This window comes from Triticum dicoccoides, chromosome 7B (genome assembly GCF_002162155.2).
Source record: "Triticum dicoccoides isolate Atlit2015 ecotype Zavitan chromosome 7B, WEW_v2.0, whole genome shotgun sequence".
NCBI classification, from domain to species: domain Eukaryota; kingdom Viridiplantae; phylum Streptophyta; class Magnoliopsida; order Poales; family Poaceae; genus Triticum; species Triticum dicoccoides.
The window spans coordinates 216752844-216766456 of NC_041393.1; the positions used below are offsets into that span (position 1 = coordinate 216752844).

Sequence of the window (13613 nt, forward strand, 5' to 3'; positions counted from 1 at the left end):
TAGATGTAATCTCAAGTAAAAAATATCTATTTATGTCATGCAAAATTCTTAACACTAACAATTGTATCACAATTGTATTTTGTACACGAGTTAGAACTATACTATAATTATTTGCCATTCATTGTTTCAAAATTTTAAATAGGTTACCGTATTGTATATTGACTCTTGTATTTTTTTTTCTGCGTTAAAAATGCTGTAATTCGTCTCCCTTGGGCGGGTAACATATGCGCTCAAAAGCAATAAAACCCGAAACAAAAACCCAATAAAATCTCGCATCCTCTCGCTGTCCCGTCGCCTAACCCCATATCCCCACCTCCAGGCGCTGCCGGCGCCTCCTCCCGGCTCGCCGAACTCCGCCGCCCCGCCCAAGCTTCCGAACTCCTTTCACAAGACCGGCGCGGATAAGGTCTTCGCCTCTCCGGTTCCTCCCCACCCGTCTCGGAACCAGGACCCCATCGGGCTGGATCTAGGGTTGCAAGGGGAGGGGTTCTGGAGGCCTCCGCCACGATGGAGGCGGCCGATCTCGCCGCGGACGGCCGCATCTTCAAGGCCGACTTCACCGACGCCGGCGCCTACCAGCTCCGCGAGCGCATGCGGGAGAAGCTCCGTGAGTTCGAGGGCAGTCCCGAAGACTCCATCGCGGTAAGATGCCCCCCCGCCCCTCCCCTGCATGGTGGCCTTCGCGTCGGTGTGTGCTTGGGGCCTGTAGTTGTACGACTTGTGCTATTGTGTTACCTCGTTTAGTGCCGCTTCTTTCACTTGCTCTCCGATGACGCGGTTAGGTCTCAGGACCTGGCAGGTTCGCATCTTTTGCTTGATTATTTGCGGCCAATGTAGTGCCAACTGTCGGTTCTAATTTCGTGTGCCTTCTAGTCGTATATAGACTACACTGTGCTTCGCCTAGGCGAATTCAGTTAGTGCAACAGGCCAGAATCACTGAAATAACCTGTGATCACGCTCGGTTTCGTTAACCGAGAACATTATGTTTATATTTGGTTCATTCCCCCCAGTGGTGGGACTTTTTACAAGGCGATCATAGACTAGGAAATCTTCTTTGTGTTTGTTGCTGGGCTCTACCGTGTACTCCCAGGCAAGGTTTAGTTATTCAGCACTACTACAGAGTTGCTCAGTAATCATGGAACCCCCCCAACACACACACACACCAAATTTTTGTACTTTCCTACTTTGAAGTACTAAAGTTTGGATGAAGCTCTGTTCTTGACTTCTGCATGATGTTGGTTCGTTGCAGTTTGAACCTTGAACAAGTTTGTGCATAGGGTGAGTTTGACATCGAATACATTTCTTCCAGCAGTTATCGTCTCCATGTATCATTTTTTTCACACACCGGGAAGTTAAACATCATGTTTTCGTTCTCCTGTTGCTTTATTACTTCGATAGATGTTTTTGAGAGGGCAATAAGTGGACCTGTGTTGTTATCTTAAGTGCAGGACTACGTTATTGTGCTTCTCAGGAATGGAAAACGCAAGGACCAGGCCAGGAAGGAGCTCCATATTTTTTTAGGAGTTGATGATAGTGCATTGTTTATTTCATGGTTAGTACACTTGACGCGTGATTTATATTTCTCTGTGTGAACTAAGCAGACGACCAATCTCTATATTATTCCATAGTATTCTGTATAATCATTAACCATTCAGTATTCACTTATGGATGCTTATATAGACTCTAGAGAAATTTTTATTTTAGACTCAGTTCATGCAGACTACTTTTGTTTCAGCACTGAATCAACACGGAACTTTCCAAAAGAGGAGATAGTTTATAGAGTATTTCATCGCCCTTTAAATCTCAAGTTCAATTAACTGAATATAAATGAAAAGGAGTTCACTGTTAATAGTACTGCTTGTTCTTCTCTTTCTCTTCTTTTGTTTCTCACAAGATAAATTGAATATGAACTTGAATTTTATATGGATTTATGCTAAATTAAGAGCCTTTCTGTAGTTCTGATATTGGTTCGGTGCTTAACACTAAGTGGTGTGCGCAGTTTATTGTAAAGCATTACGAATGTGTGATACACATTGAATTTTAAAGTAATGATTTTTTGTTTTGCATGGAGTTTTTGTCAGTTTGTTACTTATTCTACTACAGTGACACTGCTTGCAACTGTGAAGAGGTGACAAAGTCTGTTTTTCTAGCTGGATTATTATTGCGTACTATAACAACAAAATAATAATAATTTTAAGATTTCCAGTTAAAAGTAATTGATATTCATATTATCTTGTCAAGTGTATAATGAACACGCTATTGGACACCCTTATAGGCTGTGGGATCATCTATCTTTAAATTTGCATTTGTATGTGCAAACACAAGAGCAGGAGGTGGAGAACAAGGACGATGAAATCCCAAAAGAACTATCTGGAAGACATAAATCACCTGAGGTGTACGCGAGAAGAGATCAAACGCCTCTTGAGCACACAAGTGAATCAAATACGACCATCAGGAGTCGGAATAAGAGGGATTGGAAAGGAACTGGCAGGGAGGGCAACAGAAACTTTCCACTTCGAAGTGTACTAACGGATATTTTGCACGGAGAAGAGAAAAAGCTGCAAAAGTCTACTGAAATACGACAGCCTCCATCATCTAATCAACGGAATGGCAGAAAGCGTGATCGGGAGGATGAACCACAACAAACAAAGGTGCGTATGGAAAATCTTAATAGAAGTTCCGCTTTTGTTAACCAAACGTGTTGTCTGCAACAATGGCCTTAATGTCTACTTCGCTATGTTTTTTTAATGGCGTGTGTCTGAATTTTGATTTGCATTGTAACGTAATGTTTAATTATTTATGCTTCTCTACATATATCACTAGAAAGAAGCTTGTTAAGACTTAAGACAATGTATTAATTGCACGCGGAACATGTTGAGTGCTCAACATTGGAGCAATCTAGGTCATTGGATTGACATGGTTTGATGGCCTAGATTAATTCGACCTGCCCCTTTGGGTCTTTTTATATTGGTATATAGATTTACTAATTCCAATTTTTAACATCACCAATAACAATGTATGACAAAAATTCAGGTCTAAGTTTGTGGCTGAAACAATCATATCTTTAGGTTTGCTTCGTTCCATTTTCCAACAGTTGCATCACATAACTAATATTCTCGGTATCTGACAAGTGACAACCCAAATGTTTGCTTCCCGTGAATATGCTTATATGAGCTTTAACTACGTTTATAAGCTACAGTGGCTTGTTTCCTATTAAGACCAACTGATTGAGCAAAATGTTGAGAAACTTGCCGAATAGACAAAACAATCAGTACGACCACATTAAATATTTTTATATTCTACTTGGACGAGGAAATTGCCGTGGTACCAATGTGTATAACAATATACTAGGACTCCACTTGAGATGTTTCTTTTGTCCACCTGAAATCAATATGTCATTTACAATCAATTCTCTTTTTTTTTTGCCCAGAGAGAACTGCCTTCTCGTCCGGTGCTTGGTGCTTCCCGTCGTCTTCTGCAGTTCGCCGTTCGAGATGCTGTAAAAGCTGTACAGCAAACCAGCAGCTCTATGGAGCCATCTTCTAAGCGCCTACGCTCTGTTGTTTCCACGGTATCCACAGACAACCAGCATGGTAAAATGTCAGAAAGATCTACAGACAGCCTACATGACAGGAGATCAGAGAGAGCTACAGACAGCCTGCATGACAGGAGATCAGAAAGATCTGCAGACAACCCGAATGATAAAAGAGTAGAAAGAAAAAGGCAAATTCTACAAGTACCTGGAGCCGCTTTAGCTCTTAGAGCTGCTGCAGAGGCTGCTGCAGACTCTTCCAAAGCAAGATCTACTGGAAGTGTGTTCAGTAGATTGGGTCAAGGGAATGCTGTGAATAAACCATCTCGTTCTCGTGAAGAGAAGAGAGGCTATGATGATTTTGAACCAGCTACAACGTTAGATGATCACGACTCTGATCAGCATGATAATGACGAGCAGATATCTGGAGACCTGGAGATAGCAGACGGGGAAGATGAAATGAATGTTGATACTACCTCTGATGAGGATGCGGACATAGATGATGAAATGACTAGATACCAAAGTTCTGATTCACATGTTGTGGAGAAGAAATATACATTGACAAAATGCAGCGCTGAACCTGAGACCAATAAAACAAAGCATTCTAGTTTGACTTATGAGGAGCAACCTGTTTCTTCGGCACCAATAAGAGCAAGCAAAACTGTTGCTGTTCCAGTTAACCCCATTTCCGTGGAACCTCCAAATTTTGGAACACCAAAAGATGTTCATGTTGTGGAGAAGCCGGACATCACACCCATGAATGCTAATGTTGCCTCTCCAGCTATTAATGTCAAAGTAAGTCACCTCATACATACAATAAGCAATTTTTTGTGATAAATTGCACCATCTTTAGCATTTGCAAGTGCCTGTTCTGATTATCAGTTATGAAAGAACCATAACTAAGACCGTGTTAATAATCTATGTTTCTATGTTTTAGATTTGAACAAGTGTAAACTTATTAACATTTAACCACATATCCTAGCAGACATTATTTTTCTGTTGGCCCTATACATGGTAGTGATGAGCTGTACTCATTTACCATTTTGGGTTGAATGGAATGTCAGTAGGAACACTGGGGTCATCATGTGAAAACAAAACATATTATTTCAGCAACTTGCTGGTACATGCGTCTACTGGATTAAACGGGTCAGCTTTACTTGTTTTTGCAGAGTAACTTTAGTCAGCTTTGATCTCCATGTGACTAATGAGAACTTGAATGAAAAGCCAAAGCTATTATTATACAACTATTGCTTGAATTTAAGGCATAGGCACGCACTTTCCAATGGAATATTTCTTTTCATAAAAAAGAAGATCCACAGTCTGTTTCTTGCTGAGGGTGTTGATTACTTTTTCTGTTATTTTGGTCATTGGCAAATGTTTATAGATTATTTAGGAATTAGGAACCTAGTGGTAGATGTGTTCTGACTGTAAAAATTGCTCAGGAATTAGGTCATGGAGAAGTCCAAAAGGATTCACAGCGGTCTGCAACATCTGGTATGTAACAAAATTAGTTTTTGTAATATTCTTTTTGTAATACATCAAAGAAATATGCAAAGCAAGATGCTTCACATTTTACAGGATACCACTTATTATTTAATGTAGCAAATATTGCGTTCCTTGCAGTTTCTAGTTCATATAGCACTGCCCATCCCACAGAAGATGCGGATTCAAGGACCCTCTATGTTAGCAATGTAAGTATCCTTCTCTAATCTCCCTTTCTGTTGCATGTGATATGTCATTAGACTCTTCTGTTTATCTGCCAATTTTGTTTGAAGGTTCACTTTGCTGCCACCAAGGACTCTCTGTCTCGCCATTTCAACAAGTTTGGTGCAGTGCTGAAAGTAGTCATTGTTACTAATGCAGCAACTGGGCAGCCAACAGGGTTAGTTTGTTTTTATGATAATTGTTACAGCGATTAGATTTTTTTAATGTTTCTATTAGTTACTTGTTACTTACATCACATTACACGAGATAACATTGCATGGTGGCTGTGGAGAAGTGAAGTGGAAGTTCATGTTGGCATATCTAGTTTGAAGCACTCATTAGGTGCTAATTTGCTTCTCCTGCTAATTTAGGGTCAAAATGTCTCAAGACTTGTGTGGATGTGCATGTCAATTTGATTCACTACTTGAGACTGAAACCAGTACTAAGACAAACAGAAGCATGAAGTTTATGGCAAATTGTACACAAAAGGAGGATACTGCAAAGAAAATGGAAGGAAAATTGTCAGTAGATTGGTATCTGAATTAAAAGACCAGTTTGATGCCGAACTAAAACCACGACACTTATTTTGGATCGGAGCGAGTAGCATTTAGTAGATGGTAGCAATAGACGCATCAAACATCCTCATCAGCAATATTATTACTCCCTCCGTCCGGAAATACTTGTCATCAAATTGGATAAAAGAGGATGTATCTAGATGTATTTTAGTTTTAGATACATCTCTTTTTATCCATTTTGATGACAAGTATTCTCGGACGGAGGGAGTAGAAGTTACTGGCACTGAGGAAAGAACAAGTCGCATCATAGTCTGTCATACTTTTCTTGAGTTTCGATTATTTGCGTGCAATTTGGAACCCACCATTTAGGTCGTAGCTTATGTTAGTGTTTGAAAAGCATATTGTATATGCCCATTTGAATTGCTATGACTGGAGCTGGGTTAAGAAGTTTAAGGATCTTAAAAGTTGAATGTTTAAGTTCATGGATCTAAGTTGAAGATAATAGCAAGTTGAAAGTAAAATAAGCTAGCTATTTCACTCTAAAGTTCTATTTCTTGAAAGGCATTGCTGAATGTTTTTTTTCTGACACAGGTCCGCCTATGTCGAGTTTTTACACACAGAGTCGGCTGAAAGAGCTCTGTCATTGAATGGCACATCATTTATGACGCGCATTCTAAAGGTATGATTGCTACCTTCTTTTGAACATGTCATATACTTGTAGTTTTGGTACTCAAGTAGAAGCTGAACATCGAACACAATCCTTGTAACTATGACGTTCTGTAGATGTCGTGGCATGAGGGTTAGCATGTTATCACTCTGTTATTTTGTTGGTTAGCCTTTTGGGTTGCCTTTGAACACATTGCGAAAGCTTCTGAGTACTGAGTGCACTGCATAATGACACTCATGCCATTTTTTCTATATCGTAGGTCGTGAGGCGAAGCTCCCATGAAGCTGCTCACTTTTATGGTTGGCCTGGTAGTGGTCGATCATCATATGCTAGGGGTAGGATGGCATACCCAAGGGGTGTTCTCCCTGGTAGCTCATTTAGAGGGCATACTCCGATGAAAGCAGGTGCCAGAAGTTTTCAGTGGAAACGTGAGCCTTCAGGCACCGAGTCCAATGCAGGTGCAAAACCCGACATGAGTGTGGCATTGGCTTCAGCTGAGCAGGTGCTTCCACCAGCCACATAGGGGAGATTATGTTATATTTGATCATAGTGAGAACCAATTGGTGTCTTCCAGTTGTCCAGCATGTTTAAATGAGAACAATAGGGCCAATAAGCTGACAACAAGATGGTTGCTCCAAAATGCTGCTTTGTAAAAAGGCTAAACAGGAAAAGAACATAAAAAGGGGAAAAAAGGAAAGAAAAAAAAGGGAAAGGGACCCGGAGTCCAAATTCGATAAACTGTGATGCGGATACTTGGAGATGGTTGTCCCTTGTCGATGATCAGTCTGTCATACCAAGCAGTTTTCATCAGTCATCTGAAAGGGGCTTACTCAGACTCGAAATAAGTTACAGCTTTGAAGTTGTATTGGTGGTTGCTTCAGTGAGGACTGGTTTCGGACTTGACCAAAAGGAGGACCGGTTTTCGGACATGATATTCTAGCGCGTATGCGCTTTGTCAATGTAAGCCCCGACTGTATAGCATCCTATTTATCTGTACTCATCCCTCTGGACCCTTTCCCAGGCAAAAAAAGATGAAAAAAGAAAAAAAAGTAGTCTTATGTCTCTGTGTTATTTCCTATTGAACCGACTGTTTTTTGTTCATTTCTTATGTATTGATATATTCGAGTTAAACATTCGTTTAATTTATGTGCTGAACATTATTTTACATTTGGGTGTAACAACGTTCTGGAACACCCTGCCCTATGCATAAATGAATTGAACTTGCTAGTTGTACCCTGGTTGTGAATTGGCTATCTGGCATGCAGCATCCATGCTGAATTTATGTATGCTTCGTAGTTATCCTGGCTGATCTGTGTTCTTCATCAGTCTGCTGTAGTAGTGTATACTCGGATGCCGTCTTTTTGGCATGGCATTGTGTATACGCGTCTGTGCTGAACCAATTCACGTTTTGCGTGTTGTTGCTTTGGCCCTCGTATGCAGTGGCAGGCCGACGTAAGGGCAAAAACTAATGCGCATATATCTATACTTGTAAGCACTCCAAGATCACAGTCTGGGCACAAGTTAGACCTTGCGGTATGTTTGAGCGTAGGCACAGTATTTTTCTTTTTTTGAGGGATGCGTAGGCACAGAAAAACGCAAAGCTGCTCAGGCTATGCCTTGTGGCAAAGCCCAACCCATGATACGGCAGATCATACACACGTCGGTGGAGGGAGTGAGGGAGACTGCACGCGATCAGGAGAGCCCGCGGGGGTCCTCTGGCCAGTCGCCGCCTCAAAAAATCTAGGGTTTTCTGCCTCCCGTCGGCACCGTCGCGGTGAGGGAGTCCTGCACTAAGAGATCTTCGGACGTCCGGTCTATCTGATATGGGCCGGATTAATGGGCCGTCAAGACAAAAGGAAGAAGACCACCTCTCGTGTCCGATGGGGACTTCCATATACGTAGATGGCAAGTTTAGGTGTCCGGATATACTGTTTTTTTTCTGTTAAACCGACTTTGTACAACCCTAAGCCCCTCCGGTATCTATATAAACCGAAGGGTTTAGACCAAAGGCAGGATCATAACATTGATAGGCTAGCTAAGCTAGGGTTTAACCACTACGATTTCGAGGTAGATCAACTCTTATAACCCCCTATACTCATCGAATATAATCAAGCAGGAGTAGGGTTTTACCTCCATTAAGAGGGCCCGAACCTGGGTAAACATTGTGTCCCTTTGATCATTGTTACCATCGATCCCCGAGATCTGCTGGTTTTGACACCGACATTGGTGCTTCCATTAAGAGCTCCGTTGTATCGTCAACAGAAGGATTGATGGCGCGCCTCTTCATCAACAATGATGCTGCGTCCAGGGAAACCTTCCCCCCGGACAGGTCTTTTTGCTCGGTGGCTTCGTGCTTCGTGCCAACTCGACTGGCTGCCTCGAGCAGGTCGACAGTTACGCCCCCAGCCACCAGATCAGGTTTGGAAACCTAAATTACATCGTCGATATCCGAGGAGATCTGATCTTTGAGGGGTTCGCGACCTCGGTTGCCGTCCCTTGCCCCCACGAAGGAAGCTCTTCGGATCCTCTCTTAGGTCCCGTCCAGGGGTCGACACCCACATCCGCCTCAGCCTTAGATCCGGAGCTGGTCGTATCATCCGAAGACGGGAGGATCGTCCCCGCCGGGCTCTTTTCTACTATGGAACTCCCGACCGGGGACCCAGACATGGTTTTGGACTCGCCTCTGGACGACAGCTCCGAACTATCAAGTTTGCATCGATCGGGCCCGATCAGGTGTTTGTCGCCGAACTTAGCCCTACAGATCCGCAGACTCCCACCCAGCTTTCGCCCTTAGACAAAGCACTAGGATTAATGCTATCTCTCGCCATTACGGAAGCCTTGCCTCCGAACTACACCCAGCATGGGCTGGGGGCTGGGAGCGGGGAATTTTATGACTCGCCCACCACCCACTTAATAGCCACCGTCGAGGATTTAACGGACATGCTGGACTACGCGTCCGAAGACATCGACGGTATGGACGACGATGCCGGCGCCGAATTAGGCCAAGTCCCACCCATCACATGGCGCTGGACGACAACTTCAACCTATGACGTATACATGGTGGACACTCCTGATAAAAAGGACGACGAGGATAATCAGAATCCCGACGAGGACAAGCCCGTCAATGAAGCACCAAAGCGCCAATGTCAGCGGCACCGCTCACGATCGCGTCGGGCAAAGGATAGTAATACCGACACCGGAGATAATGAGACTATGGATAATGCCGAAGATGCCGAACACCCCATCGAGCCCACATCCGAATAGGATGAGAGGGAGGAGGGTCAGTATATCCCCGAACACGCTGATCACGAAGATTCGGAAGGCAGCAATTACATGCCAGTCTCTGAAGGGGATGTTAGCCTCGGTGACGAAGATTTTATAGTCCCAGAGGAACCCCTCGAGCAAGAACGCTTTAAGTGACAACTCATCGCCACCGCGCGGAGCCTGAAAAAGAAACATCACCAGCTCAAAGCTGAACAGGATATGCTCAATGAAAGGTGGACCAAGGTCCTAGCCGCCGAGGAGTACGGCCACGAGCGAGCTGCAAAAAGTTACCCCAAGCGCAAGCTGCTGCCACAATTCGACGACGAAGCCCTTGAGCCAATACCGTCGAAATACAATCAGGCAGGTCAACCAGACCGACCACCACGTGGATGGGATAAAGCGGCATATCAAGCTGAACACCAGCCCGCACCCGCTCGCCGAAGAGGCAAGGAGACAGCAGCTGCGGGCTACACATATGACTTGCAACGGGACCTGGCCAATAAAGTCGGTCAGACCAATTCGATCTATGGATCGAGAGGCCGTGCCCCGGCACGAGATAACGGCAATGAAGTCCGACGTGATGAACATTACAATATTCGGGATCAGCACCAAACTCAGATGTCATCCGATCTCTGCCATGATGTCACACGATATAGGGGTGCCGCACACCCTATGTGCTTTACCGATGAGGTAATGCAACACCAGTTTCCGAAAGGGTTTAAACCCGTGAACATCGAGCAGTACGATGGAACGACGGATCTGGCTGTCTGGATTGAAGATTTTCTTCTCCATATTCATATGGCTCGTGGAGACGACCTTCATGCCATTAAATATCTTCCTCTAAAGCTGAAAAGACCAGCACGGTACTGGCTGAATAGCCTCCCAAAGAACTCCATTGGAACCTGGGAAGATTTAGAAGATGCTTTTAGGGCCAACTTTCAGGGCACTTATGTCCGGCCACCGGATGCAGATGACTTGAATCACATAATCCAGCAACCAGGCGAATCGGCTCGCAAGCTTTGGAATCGGTTCCTAATTAAAAAGAATCAAATCATGGACTGTCCGGACGTGGAAGCCTTAGCGGCCTTCAAACACGGCGTCCGGGACGAATGGCTCGCCCGACACCTCGGGCAGGAGAAGCCGAAGACCATGGCAGCCTTAACTGCACTTATTACCCGCTTTTGTGCAGGTGAAGATAGTTGGTTGACTCATAGAAGCAACAGCTCCAGCGACCCCGACACTTCTGAGGCCAGGGACGACAATGGTAAACCGCACCACAATAAAAATAAATGTCGGAGCAACAATGACGACGCAGATGATACGACAGTCAATGTCGGATTCAGTGGTTCTAAATCCGGTCAGCAGAAGAAACCTTTCAAAGGCAACAGGGATGGTCCATCTAGCTTGGACAAAATCCTTGAGAGGCCCTGTCAGATTCATGGCACACCTGATAAGCCTGCTAACCACACCAATAGGAACTATTGGGCTTTCAAACAGGCCAGTAAGATAAATACCGAACACAAGGGAAAGGGATCTCCAAGTGAGGACGATGATGAGCCCCGTCAGCCGAACACCGGGGGCCAAAAGCAATTTCCCCCCGAGGTGAAAACAGTGAACATGATCTATGCCACTCACATTCCCAAAAGGGAGCGCAAGCGCACGCTAAGGGACGTTTACGCCGTAGAGCCCGTCGCCCCAAAATTCAACCCATGGTCAGCCTGCCCGATCACTTTTGATCGCAGGGATCATCCAACCAGTATCCATCACGGGGGCTCGGCCGCCCTGGTACTCGATCCAATTATCAACGGATACCATCTCACTAGAGTTCTCATGGACGGCGATAGCAGCCTTGACTTGATCTATCAGGATACTGTCCACAAGATGGGCATCGACCCATCAAGAATCAAGCCTAGTAACACTACCTTTAAAAGTGTGATACCTGGCGTGGAGGCCCGCTGTACGGGCTCACTGACACTGGAGGTAGTATTCGGCTCCCCAGACAACTTCCGAAGTGAAGAATTAATCTTCGACATCGTCCCCTTTCGCAGTGGTTATCACGCACTGCTCGGACGAACTTCTTTCGCCCGCTTTAACGCAGTCCTGCACTATGCTTACTTGAAGCTCAAAATGCCTGGACCACATGGCGTTATTACAGTCAATGGAAATATGGAGCGCTCCCTCCGTACTGAAGAACACACCGCGGCCCTTGCAGCCGAGGTATATGGCGGCCTTATCAAGCCGAATAATTCATCGGACATTAAAGCCAACAACATCTCTAAACGAGCCTGGTTCGCACATCCTTGCGATAACTTGACGGATCCAAACCTCGATTAGCAGTTCGGCCTCCGCCGGTTGCCCCATAAGGTTGCTGCTTACATACCGCGTATACATAACTACACACTCAATATACCTTGGCCACACCGGAGGCACACTGTAGAAAAAGTCCATAGCACGGCTCGACCCTACTTGGACCTTATACATTTTTTCACTGCAGGTTCATTAAGAGCCCTACTTGCTGCATGGTTGCACTAGGGGACCCTTTCAAGGCCAGCTTTTCCCTTCTTTATGAACAACCATCAAACACTCCTATCAAAGGACTTGTTACTAAGGAGAAATGGCGCAGACGTGCGGCAGGGCATCATTGGAGTCTTCGAACCATTTCTTTTAGGCCCTGTGTGTAAAAAAAATTAGGCATGTAACATGACCTTAATATTACTGGCATTGTCTGTCGAAACACACCTCGATGTATTGATACGGATATAAAGGAAGCAGATGATCACCACATTTTTGTTGGGCTCTTATATTATCTCATCATCCGTACTCCCTCCTTGCTTTCGATTGACATACGCGCTTCGGCACGACCTTCATACCAGGGGCTGTATTCGGCCCCGCAAATTCTTAAAAGTCCGAACACCTATAGGGAACTTTTCGGCGTCCCGGATATTGCACTATATGCATCGGCTCCGAATCATGTCTTTGGTCTATAGTTGGGTTGCCCGGCTCCTGTGTTTGCCACCTTACGTTCCACAAGTTCGGCTAAGGTAGTAAAGGGAGAACTACTGCGATTGTATTTCTGGTTCGTCCGGTTAAGTACCTCAGTAGAGAAAGCCGAAAACTAACTGTCATGATATGCGAGAGCGGGTCGGCGATCCGGTGACTTAGTGTCTACAAATCGTTCGCGATTTATGTCATGTTATACGAGGGACTGGGCTTACACCAGCCGTGTTGCAAAGGCATCGTACTCCGGATCGCCGGTCACGTAATAGGGGCTAGTACTTAGCCCCACCAATGAATTCTTATGGCTAAGTGAAAGTAATAAAGCCACATAGTCTGATTGCCTAGTTCACCTTGCAAGACGCCTCCTATATAGGACCAAGACGTTGGATAAAGTGCGGACATGCGTTCCCGAACACCCCTATAATATTTACATGGGGGCAGAAGCCGACGACTGGTAAATGCTACGTCTTGAGCTAGCGTTGGTTTTCCCCGAAGAGGAGAGGGTGATGCAGCAAGTGTAGCGTAAGTATTTCGCTCAGTTTTTGAGAACCAAGGTATCAATCCAGTAAGAGGCTTCTCAAAAGTCCCACGCACCTACACAAACAAACTGAGAACTCGCAACCAACGCAATAAAGGGGTTGTCAATCCCTTCAAGGCCACTTGCGAAAGTGAGATCTGATAGAGATAGTATGATAAGATAAATATATTTTTGGTATTTTATAATATAGATGCAAGAAATTAAAAATGCAAATAAAAGTAGATTGAAAGCAAATATGATAAGAGATAGACCCGGGGGCCATAGGTTTCACTAGAGGCTTCTCTCGAGAGCATAAGTATTACGGTGGGTGAACAAATTACTGTCAAGCAATTGATAGAAAAGCGAATAATTATGACGTTATCTAGGCATGATCATGTATATAGGCATCACATCCAA

General features: G+C 44.5%; 1 protein-coding gene across 1 annotated transcript; it reads left to right on the forward strand.

The window, feature by feature from the left end:
* Positions 1-275: 275 nt before the first annotated feature.
* LOC119340796 (nucleolin-like) lies at positions 276-7583 on the forward strand. The gene is made up of 9 exons (XM_037612708.1): positions 276-642; positions 1449-1552; positions 2276-2651; positions 3431-4327; positions 4975-5026; positions 5156-5223; positions 5308-5414; positions 6343-6430; positions 6678-7583. The coding sequence occupies exons 1-9, from the start codon at positions 508-510 to the stop codon at positions 6939-6941; spliced, it is 2091 nt and encodes a 696-aa protein (XP_037468605.1). The 5' UTR covers positions 276-507; the 3' UTR covers positions 6942-7583.
* Positions 7584-13613: the final 6030 nt, after the last annotated feature.

Excerpts from the sequence above, each read along its gene's own strand:
- LOC119340796 (XM_037612708.1), top strand. The coding sequence starts at position 508 with ATGGAGGCGGCCGATCTCGCCGCGGACGGCCGCATCTTCAAGGCCGAC. Across the intron at positions 643-1,448 it reads GTCCCGAAGACTCCATCGCG|GACTACGTTATTGTGCTTCT; the intron begins GTAAGATGCCCC and ends TCTTAAGTGCAG. Across the intron at positions 6,431-6,677 it reads TTATGACGCGCATTCTAAAG|GTCGTGAGGCGAAGCTCCCA; the intron begins GTATGATTGCTA and ends TCTATATCGTAG.